The 24,268-nt window shown below is 36.2% G+C and overlaps 1 protein-coding gene across 2 annotated transcripts in view; it reads left to right on the top strand.

Moving 5' to 3' along the window:
* The window catches only part of ATP6V1H (ATPase H+ transporting V1 subunit H), a 111,040-nt gene that overhangs the window by 4,347 nt on the left and 82,425 nt on the right, over nt 1-24,268 (top strand). For both annotated transcript variants that reach the window (XM_043975830.1, XM_043975829.1), the window contains exons 3-5: nt 16,542-16,644; nt 19,761-19,850; nt 21,989-22,102. In XM_043975830.1, coding sequence (XP_043831765.1) covers nt 16,542-16,644; nt 19,761-19,850; nt 21,989-22,102 — 307 coding nt within the window. The remainder of the gene's footprint in view (nt 1-16,541; nt 16,645-19,760; nt 19,851-21,988; nt 22,103-24,268) is intronic.

Below are 24,268 nucleotides of genomic sequence, written 5' to 3'. Positions count from 1 at the left end.
TACTTAATAGATTCAATCCAGAATTCTAGCTTGTCATTTTTCTTTTTTGATCCTAAAATCCAGCACTATAGCTTTCCCTCCTAAATTTGTTATCAGTGACATTGGACCAAGCACAGATCCCTGGGACATTTTACTGAAGATCTTCCTCCAGGTTGATATGACAACTCTTTGGATCTTCTCATTCAATCAGTTTGAATCTACCCAACTGTGCTATTTTAGCTTACTTAGCATGAGAGACATTGTTAAATACTTTGCCAAAATCTAGGTATGATCACTAGCTATAGCATTACCTTGATCTCATTTAGTAACCAAAAGAGGTGGATTTAGTCTTGCAGGACCTATTTTGTTTTTAAATTAATTTTGAACTTAAAAATAGGGAAAAAAGGACATTTCCATGTACACATCAGAACATAAAGAGAGAATTCAAGCATGAATTTCCTCTTCAGACTTTACTTTAAAAAAAAGGAATAAATACTATACATTGTTTTCAAAGCTACCCTGCTTCTTTGTGTTTCCTTCTAAGTTTCTTTTGTTCTCTGCTGTGCACTTTTAATTTTTTTCCTTCCTCCTTCCCTCCTAACCCTGCCCTAGAGAAAGCTATATTTAAACACAAATACACCCACACATATTTATGTAAAATTGTGCTATACATACTTCTGTTTATTGGTTCTTTTTCTGGAAGTGGATAGCCTCTTCCTTTATAGTTTCTTTGTAGTTGGTTTGAAAATTTATGATACTCAAGATGAATTAGTCATTCAAAGTTGTTCTTAGTACAATATTTCTGTTACTATGTATAACATTCTCTTCAGGCTTCTCATTTTACTGTTCATTGTTTCAGCTAAGTCTTTCCATGTTTCTAAAACCAAACAGCTCATCGTTTCTTATAGCATAGCAATATTTCATCACAATTCTATACTACAACTTGTTTCACCATTCCCCAGTTGAAGGGCATGTATCATTTTATCCAGTTTGATAAGTGTAAGATGATATCTCAAAGTTATTTTAATTTGCATTTCTCTAATCTGTAATGATTTAGAGCATTCTTTCATATGACTATACATAGTTTTGATTTATTTTTTTAATCTTAAAAGTATTTTATTATTTTCCAGTTACATGTAAAGATAGTTTTCGACATTTGTTTTTATAAGATTTTGAGTTCCAAATTTTTCTTTCTTCCTGCCTTCCTTCCCCCTGCCCCAAGACAGAAAACAATCTGATAAAGGTTGTACATTAAACATACTTCTGACTTAGTCATGCTGTGAAAGAAGATCAGAACAAAAAGGAAAAACCTCAAAAAAGAAAAAAAAAAGTAGAAACAGTATGGTTCAATCTGCATCCAGATTCCACAGTTCTTTTTTCTGGATGTAGAGAGCCTTTTCCATCATGAGTCCTTTGGAATTGTCTTTGCTTATTGTATTGCTAAGAAGAGCTAAGTCTATCACAGTTGATTATCACACAATGTCACTGTTATTATGTACAGTGTTGTCCTGGTTCTGCTGATTTCACTCAGAATCAGTACGCTTAATTCTTTCCAGGTTTTTCTGAAATCTGCCTGCTCATCATTTCTTATAGCACAATAGTATTCCATTACATTCATATTCCACAACTTGTTCAGTCATTCCCCAATTGATGGATATTCCCTCAATTTCCAATTCTTTGCCACCACAAAGAGAGCTGCTGTAAATATTTTTGTATATGCAGGTCCTTTTACCTTTTTTATGATCTTTTTGGAATTTAGACCTAGTAGTGCTATTACTGGTTCAAAGGGTATGCACAGCCCCATAGCCTTTTGGGCATGGTTCCAGATTGCTCTCCACAATTGTTGGATCAGTTCACAACTCTACCAGCAATGCATTTGTGTTCCAATTTTTTCCACAGCTTCTCCAACATTTATTATTTTCCTGATAGGTGTGAAGTAGTACCTCAGAGTTGTTTTAATTTGTATTTCTCTAATCAATAGTGATTAGATCATATGGCAATAGATTGCTTTGATTTCTTCTTCTGAAAACTGCCTGTTCATATACTTTGATCATTTCTCAATTGGGGAATGATTTGCATTCTTATCGATTTGATTTAGTTCCCTATATATTTTAGAAATGAGACCTTTATCAGAAATACTGGCTGTAAAAATTGTTTCCCAGCTTTCTTCTTCCCTTCTAATTTTGGTTGCACTGGTATTATTTACAAACACTTTTAAATTTAATATAATTGAAATTATCCATTTTATATCTCATAATGCTCTCTATCTCTTGTTTATTCATAAATTGTTCACCTATGCCTAAGTCTGATAGGGAATATGTTCAATATTCTAATTTTGTTGTGATATCTCCCTTTATATCTAGGTCATGTATCCATTTTGACATTATCTTGGTAAATGGTTTAAGATATTGGTCTATGCCTGATTTTTGCCAGTTAGCTTTTCAGCTTTCCCAACAATTTTTACCAAATAATGCATTCTTATCCTCCAAATTTAAATTTTTACATTTGTCAAATAAAAGGTTGCTATAATCCTTTACTACTGTGTATTGTATGTCTACTCTGTTACACTGATTGACCTTTCTGTTTTCTTAGCTGGTATCAGATAATTTGGATATTTACTGCCTTATAATATGTTTTAAGATCTGGGACTGCTGAACCTCCTTCCTTTAAATTATTTTTTTATTATCTTTGAAATTCTTGACCGTTTGTTCTTCCAGATGAATTTTGTTATTATTTTTTTCTAACTCATTAAAATGCTTTTAAAGGTATTTAATTGGGATATGATTGAATAAATAAATTAGATAAATTTTTTTTTTGGGGGGGGGGCAGGGCAGTGAGGGTTAAGTAACTTGCCCAGAGTCACACAGCTAGTGTCAAGTGTCTGAGGCCAGATTTGAACTCAGGTCCTCCTGATTCCAGGGTCGGTGCTTTATCCACTGCGCTACCTCACTGCCCCAAAATTGTTTTTTTTTAATATATTGGCTTTGCCTACCCAGAAATGGATATTTTTCTAATTATTTAAATCTGCCTTTACTTGTCTAAAAAGTATTTTATAATTATGTTCATGTAGTTCCTGGGTCTCTTTTGGCAGGTATACTTTCAGGTATGTTATATAGTATAACATACTATCTACAGTTTAAAAAAAATTTTTTTTTTTTGTGGGGCAATGAGGGTTAAGTGACTTGCCCAGGGTCACACAGCTGGTAGGTGTCAAGTGTTTGGGGCCAGATTTGAACTCAGGTCCTTCTGAATCTAGGGTTAGTGCTTTATCCACTGCGCTACCCAGCTGCCCCTTACAGTTATTTTAAAAGGGGTATCTCTTACTATCTATTTTTTCATTGTTTTGTTGGTGATATATAAAAATGCTTATGATTTATGTGCATTTATTTTATATCCTTTTCTAAAATTATTAATTGTTTTAACTAACTTTTTAGTTGTATCTTTAGGATTTTCCAAATACATCCTTACATTGTTTGAAAGAAGAAATAGTTTATTGCCTTATTTACCATTCTGATTCCTTCAATTTCTTTTTCTTCTTATTGCTTTTCCTACCATTTCTAAAATAATATTTAATAATATAGTATAGTTTTCCTGCTTATTTCTTTTAATTTAATCTATTTTAGCTCTAATCTTGTCTGAGATCATGGTTGCTACTCCTGAATTTTTTTATATCAGGTGAAATATAATAAATTCGACTGCAGCCCTTTATTTTAACTCTGAATGTCTCTCTCATTTTAAATTGTGATTCTTGTTTTGAATTCAGATTTTTAATTTGTTCTGTTTCCATTTTATGGGTAAATCCATCCCATTCACATTCAAAGTTATAGTTACTAGTTGTATAATTCCCTCCCTCCTATTTTTCTTCATATACTTCTCACCCTATTTACCCTATCTCTCCTCAGGAGTCTCATGTACTCCTAACTGCTCCTTGCCTTGATTGTACCCACCCCTCTAAGAGTCCTTTATGTATTCACCCCCCTAAGAGTTCCTCCCTTATCCTCTTCCTCCTTCCTAATTCTTGTTCTTTATATCCTTCTTAAAGTCCCTCCCTTACCCTATTCTCTGCTCTCTTATTTCTTTCTAAAATTTTAAGACTTTTATGTCCTTCTAGTTGTGTGTTGTTCTAACTTTAACCCATTTCCTATGAGAGTAAGGTTCTAGCACCACCACCCCTTCACTCTCACTTGCCTTTTCTGTATCAGTTCTTCCTTTCATGCCTCATTTGTATGAGATATTTTCTCCTTTTTACTTCTTCTTACATAGTTTTATTTTTTGGAATCAACCCATCATATTCAGCTAAGCCCAAGCCTTTCTTTCAAACTTAACCAAGTAATGATGACAGTCTTAAGAGTACTTATAACATTATCACTTATAAGAGGTAAACAGTTTGACCTTATTGAGTCTCTTATGATTGGTCTTTAATGTTTACCATATGTTTCTCCTGGCTCTTATATGTTGAATTTTCATTAAGTTTTGGTCTGTTTGTCACAAATATCAGAAAGTCTTTCAGCTCATCATATGTCCTTTTTTTCCATTCAGGATTATATTAAACTTTTCTGGGTATGTTATTTTTGGTCTCAAACCCAGCTCTTTTAGTTTTTGAAATATAATGTTCCAAGTCTTTAAATGTAGAAGCTGCTAGGTCTTGTATGATCCTTATTGTAGCTCCTTGGTATTTAAACTTTTTTTCCCCTTGTTGCTTGTAGTGTTTTCTCCTTAAACTGGGAGTTTTGAAACTTGGCTATGATATTCCTGTAAGTTTTTATCCTGAGATCTCTTTTAGGTGGTGATTGGTAGATTTTTTTCCATTTCTACTTTGCCTTCTTGTTCAAAAACTTCAGGGCAATTTTCCTTAACAATTTTTTGTAATATTGTATTAAGACATTTTGAGCGTAATTTTCAGGTAGTCCAACAATTTTTATATTGTCTTTCCTTGATCTGTTCTCCAGATGAGTTTTTCTAATAAAATGTTTCACATTCTCTTCTATTTTTTCATTCTTTTGAATTTGTTTTATTATTTCTTGTCTTATAATGTTATTAGCTTCCCATTGCCCAGTTCTAGTTTCAAGGAGTTATTTTCTTCCCTAAGTTTATGATCTCTCTTTTCCAATTGCTTGTCTTTCTTTTTATAATTTTTTTTCTTGGATTGTCCTTACTTTTTCCCCCTAATTGGTTATCAGCCTCTCTTATTTGCTTTTTGAAGTCCTTAAGAACTCAAAAGTTATTCCAAGAACTCTTTTTGGGTTTATTTAATGTTTCTCTTTGTAAGAATGGCTTTTAAAAAAACAAACAAACAAACAAACAAACTTTACTATCTTCCTCTGAAAATGAACTCAGAGCAGGAAGCTAGGTGGCTCAGTGGATAAAACACTGGCCCTGGATTCAGGAGGACCTGAGTTTAAATCTGGCCTCAGACACTTGACACTTAGTAGCTGTGTGACCCTGGGCAAGTCACTTAATCCTCATTGCCCTGCAAAAACCAAAAAAAAAAAAAGACCCAAAAACCAAAAACAACCCCCCCACACCCCTCTCCCCAACAAAACAAAACAAAACAACAAAAATAAAGAAAAACGAAAATGAACTCAGATCTCCTCTATCCCCATAGCAGCTGCCTATATAGTTGCTTCTTTTTTCTTTGCTTCTCATTTTTATTTTATTTTGTTTTATTTTTTAAATTCAATTTTATTTTATTTTTAGCAGCTTATTATTGTAATTAGGCTCTAGTCCTGATTTGTGCGCAATGGTGTTCTAGCCCTCAGATCTTCTTACTATTATTTTCTAAGCTCTGACCTGGGACCCAACCTGAGTCATTCCTCTCTACCCCTAAGCCATGGTTAGCCCCCTTCCACCCCAAATGTTTTTCCCTTCCTGTGGTCCCTTCTAGGACCATAAACCAGGAACTCTGCTCTCTTGCAAGTGTCCATAGCCAGCAGGGTCCCTAACTCTGTGCTACCCCATTCACTTGGCATGTGTTTGCTTCTACTGGCCTACAGCTACAGCCTGGGACTGTGTCTGGTCAGCATAGCTAGGACTGGTGTCCCACTAGAGAGCAGAGAGTCCTTCAGTCTTCCCCTACTCAGCTCTCTGACCCCCCACACTATCTGTGAGGTGAAAGTTCCTGAGGCTGAGTCTGTAGCCAGATTCAGCTGTTTCTAGGGCTTGTTGTTTGTTGATTCAGTAGAGTCTGCCTGCCTGGTTGAATCTTTCCTGAGGTCCTCTAAAGTTGTCTTAGAAGGACAACTGCTTTACCCCAACTTTTATTTATTTCTGCTGCTCTGTGTTCACTTTGAAGCAATGTTCTGTCTTTTTTTGTGGAGGAAATTTAGAAAACCTGGAGTTTTCTGACCTACTTGGCCATCTTGCCAGAGTACTCTATCCAGGACCTATTCTTTATAAAATTTTATAGTCTTTTTATGATCAGGGATGACTTTTTCTAGATATTCAATAGCTGTTCCTTTAAACAACTAATTCCTGACAAAATAATAGAATTTAAGTCTAACCTACCATTTTACAGACTCTACCCTTGTTTCTTTTTTTGAAAGTCAGGGTAATGTTTACCTTTCTCCAGTCTTGGAGTACTTCCTCTCTTGTTCTCTATGACTTTTCAAAAATCATTTGACAGGCTGTCTATAATGGCAGCTGTCAACTTGTTTGATACTTTTTTAGTTCTTCTAGGCCTGGTGACTTGAACTTATCAAGGGTAGCCATCTTATCTACCTCCATCTCCAGTTTTACTTCTCTCTTGGCCACTTTTGTTCTATCCTTTCCAGCCCACAAATTATTCTTCTTGGCAGAGAAAACAAAAATAAAATTAGAATTGCTCACCTATTCCTTCTTTCCATTATCTATTGTCATTATCTCCTTTTTATTTTTTATTTTTTGGATATTGCACTTTCCTCCAATACTAATATACCTCTGAGGGATTTATGATCTTACTGATACGGGTACTCTCTCTGTTGGTGTGGATTGTAACCAATCTGTACCCTTTTGTAATTTGCAATTCTTGTTCATGTCCTATTAATCCTTCACAGTAGGTCCACTCAGTGTCCTGGAGGCTTCCTTGACATTTTGTGGACATGAACAGATTATGCAGGTTGTCTGTTTTTCACTCATGCTGCACCACCAGATCACTTCCTTTTTCTGGTTATATCTCTCTCTGATGATATCTTTGACATTTACATGCCCAACATGTACCTGTCTATGGTCCTTTGGATGACCCGCAGCTTTATTCAGAGACTGTTGTATTCTGACTTGCTGCCATCCATCATCACTGAAATATTACTGGTGTCAAAAAGGTGGACTTTTGTTTTTGGGAAGAGCTTAAAAGTACTGTTCCATTTTCCAAAGGCAGTATAGGCCACTCTGCTCCTCCAATTCATTTCTGGGTTCAGTTCATTTTCCAAGTATAGATAGAGTCTATCTAACATAAATGTCCTTATGAACTCTCTCTGTGGCTTTTCTATCCAACTTCATGCCATAGTCCGGACAATAGACATTGTTTGTCCACTTGGTGTTCCCATTTGGGTAGTTAGGCCAAGCTATTTGAGTGATTATGGATCTCATGTAGGATGCTCTTCAATGTTAGGGCCCTTGATGCAATCAGCACAAAGTCATACCCAAACAGAATCATCTCGACCACTTCATCATCTGTTGAGAATCCCTCCTTGATTTGTACTCCATGATAGAGGCTAACTATTTTGGCAAGCATTACACCTCTCTAGTTTATGTCTTGCTTTATAATAATAATGTTTGTCTTCAAACAAAGTTATCTTGGTTGCATCTTTCAGGATGTTTAAGAGTTTACTATATGTTGGAAGAGGTCCTTTATCCTATTGTTATCTACTATGATAGTATATCTTTTTTGGGGGGGGGAGGGGCGATTGGGGTTAAGTGACTTGCCCAGGGTCACACAGCTAGTAAGTGTCAAGCGTCTGAGACTGGATTTGAACTCAGGTCCTCCTGAATTCAGGGCTGGTGCTTTATCCACTGTGCCACCTAGCTGCCCCATATCTTTTTTTTTTTTTTTTTTGGTGAGGCAATGGGGGTTAAGTGACTTGCCCGGGGTCAAACAGCTAGTAAGTGTTAAGTGTCTGAGGCCGGATTTGAACTCAGGTACTCCTGACTCCAGGGACAGTGCTCTATCCACTGCGCCATCTAGCTGCCCCCCCCATATCTTTTTTTAAAGTTAAAAAATAAATAAGCACTAGAGGAATCTTATATTTATACCTTTAAGCCAGTTTGTATCTCATGTTAAAGATAGGTTCTGTAAAATATTGTTTCGGAAAGCCTACTTGTTCTCTTTGTAAGTCTTAATCAAGGATATCCACTGATGTACATTATTCTCATATAAAAATTTTGTAGAGTTGGGAAAAGGGCATATGAATACATAATTATTGCCATTTTTATTGCATTTTTTAGTTTTAAGGTCAGTTTGGCATCTGTTCCTCATTTATATTTTTTGTCACCTTAAACAGTCAAATAACTCCTTTACATTGTTCTTTTCCTTCCTCCCAGTTCATTAATCTTTAACACTTGTTATGTCTTGGGAATTTTGTTCTTCAGCTTCCCAGGCTGACTTCATGGTTTTCTTTGCTTATAACTCTGCCTCTCCCTAAAATCTTTAGTGCCTCCCCACTCCTTTAACCTACTGAAATAAGTCTAAGCTCCTTTGCCTGGCATTCAAAACCCACCACCCCAATTTGGTCCTGATTTACCTTTCCAACCTTACTTCCCTCTTCTCCCTTTTATATGCTTTATATTTCAGTAAAATTGAATTACTTTCTCTTCCCTATGTCCTTTGCTTTTCTTTCTTTTGTTCATGCTATTCCCACTGCCTGGAATGTTCTTTACTCTCAGTTCTACCTGTATAATTTTTAATTCGAGCCCTGCTCAAATTGCCTTGTCTTTAATGAAGTCCTTCTTCCCTGATTCCCCCAAAAGAGAAGTAATCTTTTTCTTCAGAATTGCCTCTTTGGGTCTGTTTCTTTACTTTCCTCATATTTTAGTTATTTGAATAGTATGATGAATATGCTCTATTAGACTGGAAACTCCATTAGGACAGGGATTGTGTTTTATTCATCATTGTCTCTCTCACAATGTTGTGCATAGTTAGTGCCTAATAATTGTTTAATGGATTAAATTAATTTGCATTTGTGTGTATGTATGTGTTCTGTCTCCTAGAATGTAAATTTTGAGGCTAGGGACTGTTTTATTTTTGGCTTAATATCTTTAGTGGCCCAGGCAGCAAGGTTTTGCAGTAGATAGTGCTGGTTTGATGCTGCCCCAGGCACTTACTAGTTCTTCAGACTTTTCTTAGCCTTGGTTTCCCCTATCCATAAAATGGGGATGATGATAAGACCTATTTCACATGATTGTTGTGGGGCTCAAATGAGACAACATATGTAAAGTGTTTTGTGAACTATAAGGCACTCTGTAAATGATAGCTATTATTATTAGTGCCTAGCATAGCCTCTTACCCATAGTAGGTACTTACTGAATGTTAAATGGAATTGACTTTCCTATTGAATAGGTTTCCCTATTAGGGAAACCAACTTTCCCTGGTTTTACATTCAATGTGGCTACTGTGTGGCCATAGGAATCTTTTTTTTTTTTTTTTGGTGAGGCAGTTGGGGTTAAGTGACTTTCCCAGGGTCACACAGCTAGTAAGTGTCAAGGGTCTGAGGCCGGATTTGAACTCAAGTCCTCCTGAATCCAGGGACAGTGTTCTATCCACTGTGCCACCTAGCTGCCCCCCATTGGAATCATTTGCTTAGCTTGTTGAACTTCTTGTTGTTTGGTTGCTTCAGTCATGTTCAACTCTTTGTGACCCCATTTTGGAATTTTCTTGGCAAAGATACTTGCCATTTTTTTCTCCAGCTTGTTTTATAGATGAGGAACTTAGAAAAACAGGGTTAAGTGACTTTCCTAGGATCACATAACTAATAAGTGTCTGAGAGCAAATTTGAACTCAGGAAGATAGGTCTTCCTGATTCCGAGCCCAGTATTCTATCCACTATATGACCTCGCTGCCTTGTTAACTTGCTTAGCTCCTTTTAAAATGTGATGCCTTTTGGCCAGTATTTATGATTATGCCTAAGTTATCATGGTTAAGACATCTGTGTTTTGGCATCCAAAGCTATTTCAGTACTTAAAAGAGTTAGATTTCATCAGCTTTTACTATGTACATATATTGCAACTTCTTTAATAGTATTGGCTCATTCCTCACCTGGGTTCCCAGGGAACCTCTGGAGAATCTTGGCAACTAGTAGGTCTCCAGATTGGATGCTAGCAACTTCAGAGACTGCCTGAAAATGAAATAATAAGTTTATTCTAAATCTAACTAGGGAAGCTCATTTGCAGGTAAGTAGGTTCCTGAACAGTTAGTATTGCTTTGAGTAGAACTTGTATTTCAATTCCTAGCCCCCTTTGTAAAAGTCGTAGGTAGCAAGCAACATACTGTGGCAGTTTAGGTCACATTTTTAATAGTTTTCAAAACAAAGGGAAGAGAATAGGAAAGGGGGTGACTACAGAGAGAAAAAGAGGTTTCTGGGGATGTTTGCTCTGTAGCTGGTAGGATATGTTACCAGGTGGGAAAACAATTTCTGTTCTAGGGCAGGAAAGGGGAGGTGACCATATAGATAAAATTGTTATGATCTGTTAAGACAGAAACCTGTTTTATTCAAGGCAGCAGGGGTGAGGTAGTTTTGTCTAAGGACACCAGATGTGTTTTACAACAGAGAATAAAGCCATCTGTTAGACTAACCTGGTATAGCATTTTTCTCCTTCAGTGGTTTGTTGTCTAGAGTTGTTGTAGCCCTCACAATTTGTTGCCAGGGGGTTGACTTTGTGGTGATGACCATCTATATCTTATCTAGATTGGTTTTTGGAGGACGGATGTGGTTTGTCATTGTGCCCTTCCTGAAGCCTTGCCAGCTTGGGGTGGGCCTGGTGGGGTGTGAACTTGCTGTCAGAGATTTCTTGCCCTTAAAAAAATTAATTTTATTTTTGTCAATCTTAATAGTAATTAATTTTTTTCTAGTTACATGTAAAGATAGTTTTTTTTTTTTAAGTAAGGCAACTGGGGTTAAGTGACTTGCCCAGGGTCACTCAGCTAGTAAGTGTTAAGTGTCTGAGGCCGGATTTGAACTCAGGTACTCCTGAATCCAGGGCCGGTGCTCTATCCACTGCACCATCTAGCTGCCCCAAGATAGTTTTTAACATAAGTTTTTATGAGATTTTGAATTCTAAATTTTTCTCCCTCCCTTTCCTCACCCTTCCTGAAGCCAGCAATATGATATAGTTTATATGTTATTATCATGTTAAACGTATTTCCACATTAGTCATGTTGTGAGAGAAGAATCAGAACAAAAGGGAAAAAATAGAAGAAAGAAAAAACAATAACCCCCTTCCCTCCAAGAGAAAATAGTATGTGTTGATCTTCATTCAGATTCCACAGTTCTTTTTTCTGGATGTTTATAGCACTTTCTGTCATGAGTCTTAGGAATTGTCTTCGATCATTGTATTGCTGAGAAGAGCTAAGTCTGTCATAGTTGATCATCATACCATGTTGCTGTTACTCTGTACAATGTTCTCCTGGTTCTTCTTACTTCACTTAGCATCAGTTCATGTAAGTCTTCAGGTTTTTCTGAAATCCTTCTGCTCATCATTTCTTATAGCACAATAGTATTCCATTATATTCATATGCCACAACTTGTTCAGCCATTCTCCATTTAATGGGCATCCCCTCAGTTTCCAAGTCTTTCCCACCACAAAAAGAGCTGCTATAGGGGCAGCTAGATGGCGCAGTGGATAGAGCACCGGCCCTGGAGTCAGGAGTACCTGAGTTCAAATCCGGCCTCAGACACTTAACTCTTACTGGCTGTGTGACCCTAGGCAAGTCACTTAACCCCAATTGCCTCACTAAAAAACAAAACAAAACAAAACAAAACAAAAAAAAAAGAGCTGCTATAAATATTTTTCTACATGTGGGTCCTTTTCCCTTTTTTATGATCTCTTTGGGATACACACCTTGTAGTGATTTTGCTGGGTCAGAGGGCATGAACAGTTTTATAGCCCTTTGGTCATAGTTCCAAATTCAGAGCCTTCATGCTTTAACCCCTCCTGGTTCTACTATGACTTTTCTTGACTTTGCCTCCCTTCCTTAGCTGCTATCTCTGGAACTTCCCTTAGCCCCTAGGGCTTCCTTACTCTGGACCATCTAACTGATCTTTCAGACTTCTCACTTGGAATGTTCCTCCACCAAGCTGTTTTCCTCTTTTCTCACTGGTGAGATCCTCCAGGGACTTCATTTTATGGAGGGGTCTAGGCCAGCCATCTTTCATTCCTCTTTAGGTTCTACTTCTGACATTGTGGACTTGCTACTGGCCTCCTCTCGCGCCAGCCAGCAAGCCAGCCAGACAGAGACACACAGAGACACACACACAGACACACAGACACACAGGGACTCTGCCTCAAAGTAGGGGTTTATTGGTGATACTTGATCAAGAAATATAGCCAAATTTTCCAGGATTTGTTTTTTACTTTCTCAAAATGAATTATTTTCCTTTTCTCCAAGACTTATTTTAGTATAGAGCGTATCTTGCTTTAGGAAAACTTGATGTATAAACATTGGAATTTAAAAAGAGCTAGAAAGAGAATAATTATATCAAATAAGGATCCACAGCATGTTTAATTAAAATATAGAACACTCCTGGTTCATTTAGAATGATTGTCTTGTTTCTAGAAATTTGGTTTATATGACATTTTTCATGAAGTTTATTATATTTCAAGGAAAGCATTTTGAATGATGCTAAAACACATAGATTCTGGTATCCTAATAAATTCTTAAATTGAAAAACTTATTACTAAAGGAAAATATGCTGAAGTACCTCTTTTTAGCAAAGTAGATTTTGCATTTATACAAATGGTAGCATCTCTTGTTGACAAGAAAATTTATTTGTAATTTGCTTTAATTTTAAATTCCAACTTTCAAAAAATCTGCATGTTATTGCCATTTAAAAATGTCTTCATTGGGGCAGCTAGGTAGTGCAGTGGATAGAGCACCGGCCCTGGATTCAGGAGGACCTGAGTTCAAACCCAGCCTCAGACACTTGACACTTAACTAGCTGTGTGACCATGGGCAAGTCACTTAACACCAATTGCCTCACCAAAAAAAAAAAAGTCTTCATTTATATAGTTGTATCTATTGTTCTTTTGGTTCTGCCTTGCTCACTTCATAAAGCTCTCTTCCTATGTGTATATTAGGTCTGTCTAAGCTCTTATTTTGTTCATGGTTTTCAGGTAGTCCAATGATTTTCAAATTATCTCTCCTGGATTTATTTTCCAGGTCAGCTGTTTTTCCAAGGAGATATTTCACATTGCCCTCTATTTTTTTATTCAATTGGATTTGCTTTACCGTGTCTTGGTTTCTCATAGAGTCACTAGCTTTCATTTGTTCAATCCTAATTCTTAGGCAATTATTTTCATCAGAGAGCTTTTTTATCTCCTTTTCCATTTGACTTTTCAAACTGTTGACTTTGTTGACTTTTTTCTCATGACTCTCCTGCATCACTCTCATTTCTCTTTCCATTCTTTCCTCCCTCTCTCTAAATCTTCTTTCTATCCTGCCTACTTTCTCTTCAAAGTCCCTTTTGAGAGCTTCTATGGCCTGAGACCAGTTCATAATTTTTCTTGGAAGCTTTGGATGTAGGGGCCCTGAGATTGTTATCTTCTTCTGAGGGTACACCTTGATCTTCCTTGTTACTGAAGAAACTTTCTATAATTCTAAACTTTATTTGCTTGCTCATCTTTTACTTGACTTTTAACTCCCCACTGGGAGGCCCTGCTTCTAGGCTACACTACTGTCCCCAGCTTCAGAGGGTCCCAGGTGTTTTGGTTTGAGGGAGGGCAGTTTTTTCTCTCTCCTGGCCTGTATTCTGCTCTGAAGATAACCTCAAGCCAACTTGCTAGTTAACCAGCCAGCAGAATGCTGTGGTGGTTCTTAGCTTCGACAAGCCTGTGCCTGTCCCCCACCTGGGTCTCCTGCCACTCAGGATTTCTTCCTGGTTCCCCGCTGGGATGGGACAGCCGAATTCCTCCCTAGGTCCCACTGACAGCCCTGCACTTTCCCCCCAGCCAGCCGTTCAGCCCTCTCATCTGACTGTAAGCTCAGTTCCAGAAGATGCTGGTGCTGCAGCTGATTTATAGGCTCAGGGGTTAAGTTCCTCTGGTGCAGTGTGCCTGGAGTCTCTATTGGTGTGATCATGGGGTTGGACTTTACTCGTAGCCCAGCACAACCTCCTTTAATCTGTCTATGGATGGAAAATAATCTCAACCCATATTTTTGTGGGTTTTTCTGCTCCAAGGGTTCTTTTATTACTGTTTTTTTTTTGTTGTTGTTGTTGTTTTTTGGGTAATGGTATCAGGAACTCTGTGCGTTTAATGTCTTTCCTCTGCCATCTTCGCATATTAGTTCTTATGAGCATATATTGACCAGTACTCTTTTTTATAAAATTAAGCTTGGGCCTAAATTTATTGGCACTTGCTATGGTAAAAATTAGCTGTGTTTATGCTTCTTTTTTGTTTGTTTGTTTTGTTTTGCTTTTTAGACTGTTCTTCTGTCTCACCCAACCTAGAAGTACAGCAACCACTCTGGGCTAGATTCCACTACTAATTGACATGGTAGCTTTAATCTGTTCTATTTTTCTGACTGGGGCTTTTTACCTCTTCTCACACAGCCTCTGTTGCCTGAAATATGCTTGGGCCCTTTGCTCCTGGAGGATCACCATAGTGAAGAGTGAGGATTACTTCATAGTCCTAGTCCCATTAAAGTGCTATATAAATTATTGTTATTGTTATGATGATGCCCCAGAGGCCTATATTGTCTTCCACGTTTAAGGATTTAGTATTGTTATTTAACCCAGGAAAATATATAGAACACTGAGGTCATAAAGTTTGAGTAGGCAAACCAAGCATCCCAAAAGAGTTATATTTTTAGAGAAAAGGAGGCTAGCTAGGAGAATGTTTGCAGTAGGATGTGATAAGAGCACAACATAGTTGTGACAGTTTGAATGGAAAGGGAGGAGCGGATATAGAGATTTTAATACCTTTTGAAGGGCATTTAGTTCACTGAGCTGGTTAAGGGGAGCAATGACGAGTTTAATTTTGGACATATTGAATTTACAATGTTAGTAAGATATAAGTAGAAATATCTAATTTAAGATACTTGTAAAGAAGGTATTGGATCAAAGGGAAGAGGAGCTTTCTCTCTCTCTTTGCTCTTTCTTTCTCCTTCCTTCCTTCCTTCCTTCCTTCCTTCCTTCCTTCCTTCCTTCCTTCCTTCCTTCCTTCCTTCCTTCCTTCCTTCCTTCCTTCCTTCCTTCCTTCCTTCCTTCCCTCCTTCCCTCCTTCCTTCCTTCCTTCCTTCCTTCCCTCCTTCCCTCCTTCCCTCCTTCCCTCCTTCCCTCCTTCCCTCCTTCCCTCCTTCCCTCCTTCCCTCCTTCCCTCCTTCCCTCCTTCCCTCCTTCCCTCCTTCCCTCCTTCCCTCCTTCCCTCCTTCCCTCCTTCCCTCCTTCCTTCCTTCCTTCCTTCCTTCCTTCCTTCCTTCCTTCCTTCCTTCCTTCCTTCCTTCCTTCCTTCCTTCCTTCCTTCCTTCCTTCCTTCCTTCCTTCCTTCCTTCCTTCCTTCCTTCCTTCCCTCCCTCCCTCCCTCCCTCTCTTTGCCTCTGTCTCTCTCTTCATCTCTGTCTCTCTTTCTCTGTCTTTCTTGGAATTGTCAGCATTTTACTTTCTCAGTGAGCTAGTATAAAGAACCAAAGACTGCATCTTGGAGGAGAACCAACAAAAGTAAGAGGAGTCCATGAAGGAAACATAGGAGTAAATGATGAATTTCAGATTATATTATGGAGCAGATTTCTTCTAGGAGTAGAAAATGGTTGAGATCAAGGAACTGGGAGAGATGTACTCTGGAAAGAGCAGAGCTACATCCTTAGATTAGAGAGAAGAATGAAAGGATAGATGTAGTGATTAGAAATGGGTTGAAGAAAAATAGATAAGTGCCACTGATTATTCCTTCATTGCCTGTGTGAAATAGGAAATAAAATACAGCTGACATATATTGAATGTGAAATGATTTGCTTTGGGGTAAGATATGGGTCTTTACTACCAATGTTTTATTTTTGATTCCTTTTTTTATTAAACATTGTTATTTTTATTCTCCTTCCCTGAACTCCCCATTAATATCCATCATGTAACAAAAAACAGTTAAGTAAAACCAACCAGCATCTGATGATGTATGCAACATTCAACATTTATACTCCCCTACCTTTTTACCAAGAAGAGGGAATTTGTTTTATTACCTATAATCCTGTGCAAACATTGATACAGAATTGATATAACCTGAGTTATCTGCCTTTTAGTGCTGTTTTCATTTCCACTTTTTAGGATAGGGGGCTTTAGAAAAGAGAAGAAAATCTAGAATGACCTCTGGGTAGTTCATTGGAAGCTAACTTTAATGTGCACATATTAACTTTTATTTAACAAAGCAAACCTCTCCTTCCTTTTTAGGGGACAAATGATTTCAGGTGAAGATTGTGAATTTATTCAAAGGTTTGAGATGAAAAGAAGTCCAGAAGAGAAGCAAGAAATGCTTCAAAATGAAGGCAGCCAGGTATTTTGGGAGACTTATTCATAGTTTAAAGTGTTTATTGATAAAATTTATATGTATGGGTTCATATGACTTTTGAGTAATATAAATGTTATGGTAGTATCATAATAAATGTGTTTGGTGAATGGATCTGGCTATATGAATGGACCTTTTCTTTTAAAAAACAATAAAATCTTAGATTTTCAATACTTTATTATTCTTGAGGATACACTAGGACAAATGGGGATAAATCCTATAAATCATTCTGCAGGAGAGATTTTGTTGAATTATTGCTTTTATGGAATTTTGGTAGTTTTTGATAACCTTTTTAAAATTCTAGCTAAAATGTCAACTTCCATAAAGCTCTCATTAGATTTTAGGGCACATTACATAGTAGATTAAACTCAGACTTAAGAAAAATGTATAACTGAGTTAGAAGGGCGTGACATCCAAGTGGAAGTCTCTACTTTTGCATATAGCTAATACTAATCTGATAGACAAAGCAATTTTCATAATTCTGTGAAATAGCCAGGATAACACCTCTCACTTTTTTGCACTTTTTGAATTTTGAATTTGTAGGTTAGTAAATGGTTTTGTAGGTTCTAAATGATTGTACTAGTAATGTTAAATTAGTGGCAAGAGCACTGACGTTTCCTTCCTACTTTTCTTGCCAGCCCACAAGTCCTTGATCTTTTGAAGTACATTTATGTAGCTGATCTAATTTATTACTTCTTCCAAAGCATGAGCAACATTCACTTTGGTTTCAATTGAGTAACATTTGGGTTGTTAGAGAGATGATTGTCAGTGGAGTTAAATCCATACGAAAAGGCCATGTGGCTAGAAGGAACTGCAAAGAGAATATTTTTCTTTCTCGTTTACATTTGTTTATTCATCTATTTTTTGCTTTAGTGCTTTTTGTTAAGAAACTATCGCATTATGTTTATGATTATTCCTTTTGTGTTATATGACTTCATGTGGATGTTTCTTTCATGTATCACCTTTGTGATCTTTTCAATGAGAACGCTCCTGTGGTATTTGTTATATATGATGCAGAGTTAACCAGCTAATCTGAGAAAGGGGCCTGGGTGGCCTAAAGAAGACAGTTACTTGAATACCTGCTTGTTTAAATGTGTAACACAAGTCAGGATTTGGGCTTTAAAGCCCTAAATATTTTGAATATTTGAAATAGGTGTTTTTGGTTTTTGCCAGAGTGCTGCTCTTTTGGTAAAACAATTTTAGTATATGGCTCTCAGCTTCCAGTGAATTTTTAGTGTGGCCCTCAGTACTGTCATTTGCTTTCCCTGTGAAAAAAAGCTTGAGATTGCAGACCTAAAAGAAAAGATGAGAAGATCTGTAACTAGGTCCAACCATTTTGTCCTAAGCTAGAGGTTAGAGTGAAATTACCCATATTATCTTGATGTAATTTGTAGTTTTATAATGTTAAAGGAGAATTAAAAATTACATTTTTCCAATTTGGTCATCATTTTTCATAGCTCAAAGATTATTGTATCTTCACATAAAAAATTTATACTTATAGTGTAAACTTCTTGAGGACAGAATTTGCCTTATTTAACTTTGGGTTTCCCATATTATCTAATGCATACATTGTGCACAATAGACATTTAGTTAATGTTATGAATGAATAAGTAAGTGAAAACATCTCTTATAAAGGCATTAAAAATGTTTTGTGTTATAGAATAGTTAATTGTGCACTTTCCTTATCCCCACTGTTTTTATAAGCTTCTTCAAGGTCACAGTCATCTGTCCTTTATACCACACTGCCTTTATACCCATAATATATGCTCAATAAATCATTAGTTGAATTTGATCTTTTTAAGCTATTATGATGTTTCTTTTCAACATATTATCCTTTAGAAAGTATAAAAATCCCTATGTTTCTCTTCCTTGAAAGATTTGGAGGCAGCAGTATACTTTAATATTGACAGTGTTGATTCCACTTAGAAAAATTGTCTTTTTAAATACCGTCTTTTCTATAGCAGTCAACTCTTTTATCTATTTGCTGATTTTTTTAGCAAATGTTTAATCTCAGACTTGGCTTCCCATGTTCTCAGGGTGCTTGGAGGCTGCTTCACCCAACTTTTAAGTTGATAATTCCATAAGTATATGGAGTAACTTTGGGTAGTCAAACCTAATTATAAAATATGAAACTCTTGATAAAGTTATAGATTATATTAATATGAATTTTAAAATGATTTAGCATTTCATTTTTCACCAGTGACATAGAAAAACAATTTTTAACATCAGTTTTTAAAACTTTGTGTTCCAAATTCTCTCCCTTCCTCACTCCCCACACTCCTTTGAGAAGGCAAGCAATTCAAAAAGTTATACATGTGTAGTCATGCAAAACGTTTCCATATTGGTCATGTTGTGAAAGAAAACATACAAAAAAAACCTCAAGAAAAATAAAGTAAAAAAAATTATGCTTCAATCTGTATTCAGATACCATCAGTTCTTTCTCTGGGGATGGATAGTATTCTTCATCATAAGCCCTTTAGAGTTCTCTTGGATCATTGTATTGCTGAGAATAGCTAAGCCATTCACAGCTGATCATCTTACAGTATTGCTGTTACTTTGTATATAGTACATTTCACTTTGCATCAGCTCATGTAAATTTTTCCAGGTTTTTCTGAGAGCATCTTGCTCATCATTTCTTGTAGCACAATAATATTTCATCAAAATCACATACCCCAATTTGTCCAGTCATTCCCCAGTTGATGGGTATCCCTTTAATTTCTGATTCTTTGACACCAGAAAATAGTTGCTATGAATAATTTTGTACCTATAAGTCCTTTTCCTTTTTGTTTTTTATCTCTTTTTGGATATAGACCTAGTAGTGGTATTGCTAGGTCAAAGAGTATACATGGTTTTATAGCCTTTTGGGTGTAGTTCCAAACTGCTCTACAGAATGGTTGAATCAGTTTACAACTCCACCGACAGTACATTAATGTCTCATTTTCCCCATATCCCCTGAAATATTTGTCATTTTTCTCAGCTGCCCTATTATCCAATCCAGTAGGTATGATGTGGTACCCCAGAATTGCTTTGATATGCATCTTTCCAATCAATAGTGAGTTAGTTAGAACCTTAATATGATTTTGAATGTATTTTTTATTTTCTAGTGTGCCAAAACATTTATAAACCTGATGACTCACATCTCCAAAGAACAGACAGTTCAATACATACTAACCCTGGTTGATGATATGCTTCAGGTAGGTTAATACTTTACCTTCTTGTTTACTCAAAAGTAACTGAAATTTTAGAGATTTCACTTATAGATGGTGAGAGGAAATTTTTCCTGATTTTGTAACTTGTGAGAATTATAATTTGGTAATTATGAGCTTATGTTTAGGTACGACTTGTTTTTCAGGGTAATGAACATACAGAATTTCCTCATTTACAGTACTTAGATGTTCATTATTGAACATATACTGTGTGCATTGAATTTTACTGGCAGCTTTTCTTTTATAATTGGCTGATTGTTTCTATGTGCAGAACAAGGTATTTTTCTGTGTTTTTACTCCAGCTTCCTACCTGATTCCAACTCGTAGCCAGATAGGGAGGTTATTGGTCTGGTATTAGGCAATTAACACTGATTTCTTGTGTTCAGAGAGAGTTAAAGAAAAATGATATAGTGGGTCTCTAGAGACGACATCTGGGAAAATGAATGTCCATGGACTGCCATGTGACTTGTGATTTTATGAACTACTTATTACCTACCATAGATTTAGAACTGTCAGCCTTCTGATCTATAGATTCAGAGAATCAGAATGAATGTTTTTCCTTCATAACCAAACTCTCCAAGCCTCAAGTTTGAAGACTTAGAAAGCAGTTAAATATGACTTATTTTCTTAAGCAAGAGAGATTGGACATTTAGATCTACCTTTTCCTTATCTTCCAAAGTACTGTAACTAGACCAGTGCCTGTGAAATAAGTGGATTAATCACTTTAGACCAGCTGGAAGATAAGGATGGATATGTTCAAGACCAGTAAAAATTTAAAGTTGCAAACAAAATGTTACATGTTTGACATGAAAAACAATTTCCTGCTTGCCTTCTACAACACTGAGAGATTAGATGATTTTCTGAGGACCCTATAGACAGTGTATGTCATAGGTGGGACTTGAACCCAGGTCCTTGAACCCAAAGGCCAGCTCTTTAGTACTTTGCTGCTTCCCCTGCCTTAAAGTGATAAGGATCCAGAGCACTTGATTGAATAATCAATAATCAGTAAATGTTATTAAATACCTACTGTGTGCTGGGCACTGTGATAAGTGCTGGGTAGTTTTTATTAGAAAAAAGATATTTTTAGGATCAGATCAAATGCCTCTTACAATGACCTCATCAACTATTAGGGCACTTAAGACATTGGTATGTATCCTTTCTGACCACATACATATCATCCTGGCTATATTTAAATAAAGGCTGAGGTATCATTTAAGTCAAATCATAAAAGAATTATGATTGGATGTGGTAACTGGAGTAGGGCATATAAACTTGAAGGAATGATATGACCATATTTGGAGGCTCGGAATGAGTTTGGCCTTTGCAGGGAGACAGAAGATGATTAACTTTATTGGAACCAGAGGGTTCAAGCTGGAGCAGTAAAGTAGGTTGCTCATATGATATCAGATTATGGCTTATTTTGAAAGCCATAAATTTAGACTTCATGAAGTAGGAATTAGGAATTTATTAAACATTTTTGAGCAGAAGTTTGGAATGGCAAAGTGGTAGTTTAGGAAAATAAATTCAAAACTTTCTCTTTTATGAAAATAATACTTTATGAAACACACATACATGGTACTCAGTTCTTTTAACCATAAAATGAAAACAATATTAACTTTCATTGCATTCTTTTTTTTTTTTTTTTTAGTGAGGCAATTGGGGTTAAGTGACTTGCCCAGGGTCACACAGCTAGTAAGTGTTAAGTGTCTGAGGCCGGATTTGAACTCAGGTACTCCTGACTTCAGGGCTGGTGCTCTATCCACCTTTCATTGCATTCTTAGACTAAGGATAAAAAACATTTGAAAGTATTTTGTAGCTGAATAAAGTCCCTATTAGAAGTACTTTTACACGTCTCAATAGTTGGAATGAGTATTCCACAAAAAAGGAGATGAAAGCCTTTGTTAAACAGCAGGTAATTGTTAACATCCATAAAACAAACAAACAAAAAGCTAACATGAATAAAATAGAATTTATTATGATCTGAAAATTGGAAAAATAATTTAACAATATTTTTAGTGCATTACTATTTGTATGTTTAATAATGAGGAAAAGATTTCATTTTCATTATTTTTCACATATAAAATTTGACATGAAGATGACATTTCTGAACATTTCTGTTTCTTCAGGAAAATCACCAACGAGTTAGCATTTTCTTTGATTATGCTAAACGTAGTAAGACTACAGCATGGTCCTACTTTCTGCCAATGTTGAATCGCCAGGATCTTTTCACTGTCCACATGGTAAGCATTCAGTTGATCAAATTCCCAATGTAGAGGAGAGATGACTTTACAGATCTTTGTGGTGGGCAAACTCTTTTTCCATTCCTGTGGGAGTAATCATAGCTATACTATTCTTCAGAAATCTTAGCTCTGTTAATTTCAGGTTAATGGCTGCATTGCCTTAATAATTGTAAATACCTTCTCAGAAAGTAGCAAAAAACAGTGGAGGGGAAAAGAAGCCCTACAAATCTGGGGGGAGATGCAATTTAAACCTCATCATCCAAAGCGCATATGTTATTGGAACTAACAAATGAAATGGAAATAATAGAAATGTATTACTGTTGTAATCTATTATTATTTTGGGCACAACCTTACTACCACAATGGGACTCTTACGTTCACAAAGGCAAGGGCGATGACATTTAGGAAATCTGAGTTCATACTCAGAGTGGCTGCACGTGACCCAATCCATATAGAAAGTGCTGGAATTAATATGGTTTTAAAGGTAATTAGGGAGCAGTATTCAAACTTTCTCAGAGAGGGGAAGATTCCAAAAAGAGTGGGAAAAAAATCACAGATGTTATTATTATTATTTTATTTTATTATTTTATTTTTTGCGGGGCAGTGGGGGTTAAGTGACTTGCCCAGGGTCACACAGCTAGTAAGTGTCAAGTGTGTGAGGCCGGATTTGAACTCAGGTACTCCTGAATCCAGGGCCGGTGCTTTATCCACTGCGCCACCTAGCTGCCCCTATTATTATTTTTTTAAAAAAGCAAATGAGAAGGTATCAGCTACTTATTAATATAGCTTCTTTTTCATCTCTAAAAAATATTTGAGAACTGTCTTTTCAAGTAGTCAAGATATCTTTCATGAAAGGCACGAAAAGAAAACAGGCAGACTTTTGTAGATAGTTGTCACCAAAGCTTACATTCATCGTCATATTATAAAGTAAGAAATATTTATTATTTGTTGATCATAAAGAACAGCTTTTGATTTTGTTGAACAAAATGTGGCCTTGGGTACTCTTCTCTAATAAGTTATCTCCTGTGCATATGATAAAATCACACAAACTTTATGATAAACCAAAGAAAATAACTTTACTTAGTGATCTCTTATTAACATAATACTACTATGTTGTCTGTGCCTTTTCATTTTTTGTATGTATTTATGTATAGTTTTCTGGTGGTTTTATATTTCTGTAAACAATGGAGTACCACAAAAAAAATCAAAATTGTAATTGATCCAAAAGGAAATGGAAAGATATGTGGCAGAATCAGAGAACCTCATAATGGTTCAATTCAACAAACATTTATCTCTGTCATCTCCAAAAATTCTTCACAGAGGATATATTGAATGTAATGAAGATTCTCATGTCTGTCTTTTAAAATTCCGTGGGTACCAGAGCAACCTTTGGACTGGTTGTCTGATATCCTTATTCTTACTACATGGTTTTTCCACTTCCATTTATGCTTGTACATTTTCTGGATAATATGTTTTATTCTATTTTCATGAAAATTAATGTTGTACAATGACTCACAGATCTTAGATTTAGATCTGGAAGGAATCTTAGAAACCATATAGCACAGCCCCTTCATTTTATAGACAAGAAATCCTACGTACACAGAGAGTGAGCAACTTGCTCAAAATCACATAAACATTCAGTAACTTCATAAGTATTTGTTGAATTGAATTATTATGTAGCCTATCTGATGTTGCCACATGTTTTCATTACCCTTTGGGCCAATTATATTCTTAACTTTTTTTGTCATATTCTAAAGCCATAAAAATATTTCATACATACATATATGTACATATATGTTGGCTGATTATTTTGTTTTTATTTTTTGGTCACAGAACAACTTGAGAATATTGAAAGTACTGCATAATTTTTTAAACACAATCCTACTTGTTTTCTTCTTGTTCAATTTTGGGTTTACAGCTCACAGTTTTATCTTCAGTAAGATAAAGTTATTGGGCAGTTTATCCAATTGCAGTAATCAACTATGAATTTCAGCATTGAGATGCATAAGACCAGGAAACATGTTTGCAAAAGGTGTTCCCTGGTATCAGGGAGGATATTGTATAAAGTCCAAATAAAGAGGACTTCCCCGTAGATATAGATGATGGAACATATCTGAATAAACCTTTTTGTGTATGTTTTAAAGCCTTTCACGGTATAGTTCCAACC

This window comes from Dromiciops gliroides, chromosome 1 (genome assembly GCF_019393635.1).
Source record: "Dromiciops gliroides isolate mDroGli1 chromosome 1, mDroGli1.pri, whole genome shotgun sequence".
NCBI classification, from domain to species: Eukaryota; Metazoa; Chordata; class Mammalia; order Microbiotheria; family Microbiotheriidae; genus Dromiciops; species Dromiciops gliroides.
The sequence above is the reverse complement of the archived record's forward strand: the minus strand, read 5'-3'. Positions and strand labels throughout refer to the sequence as shown.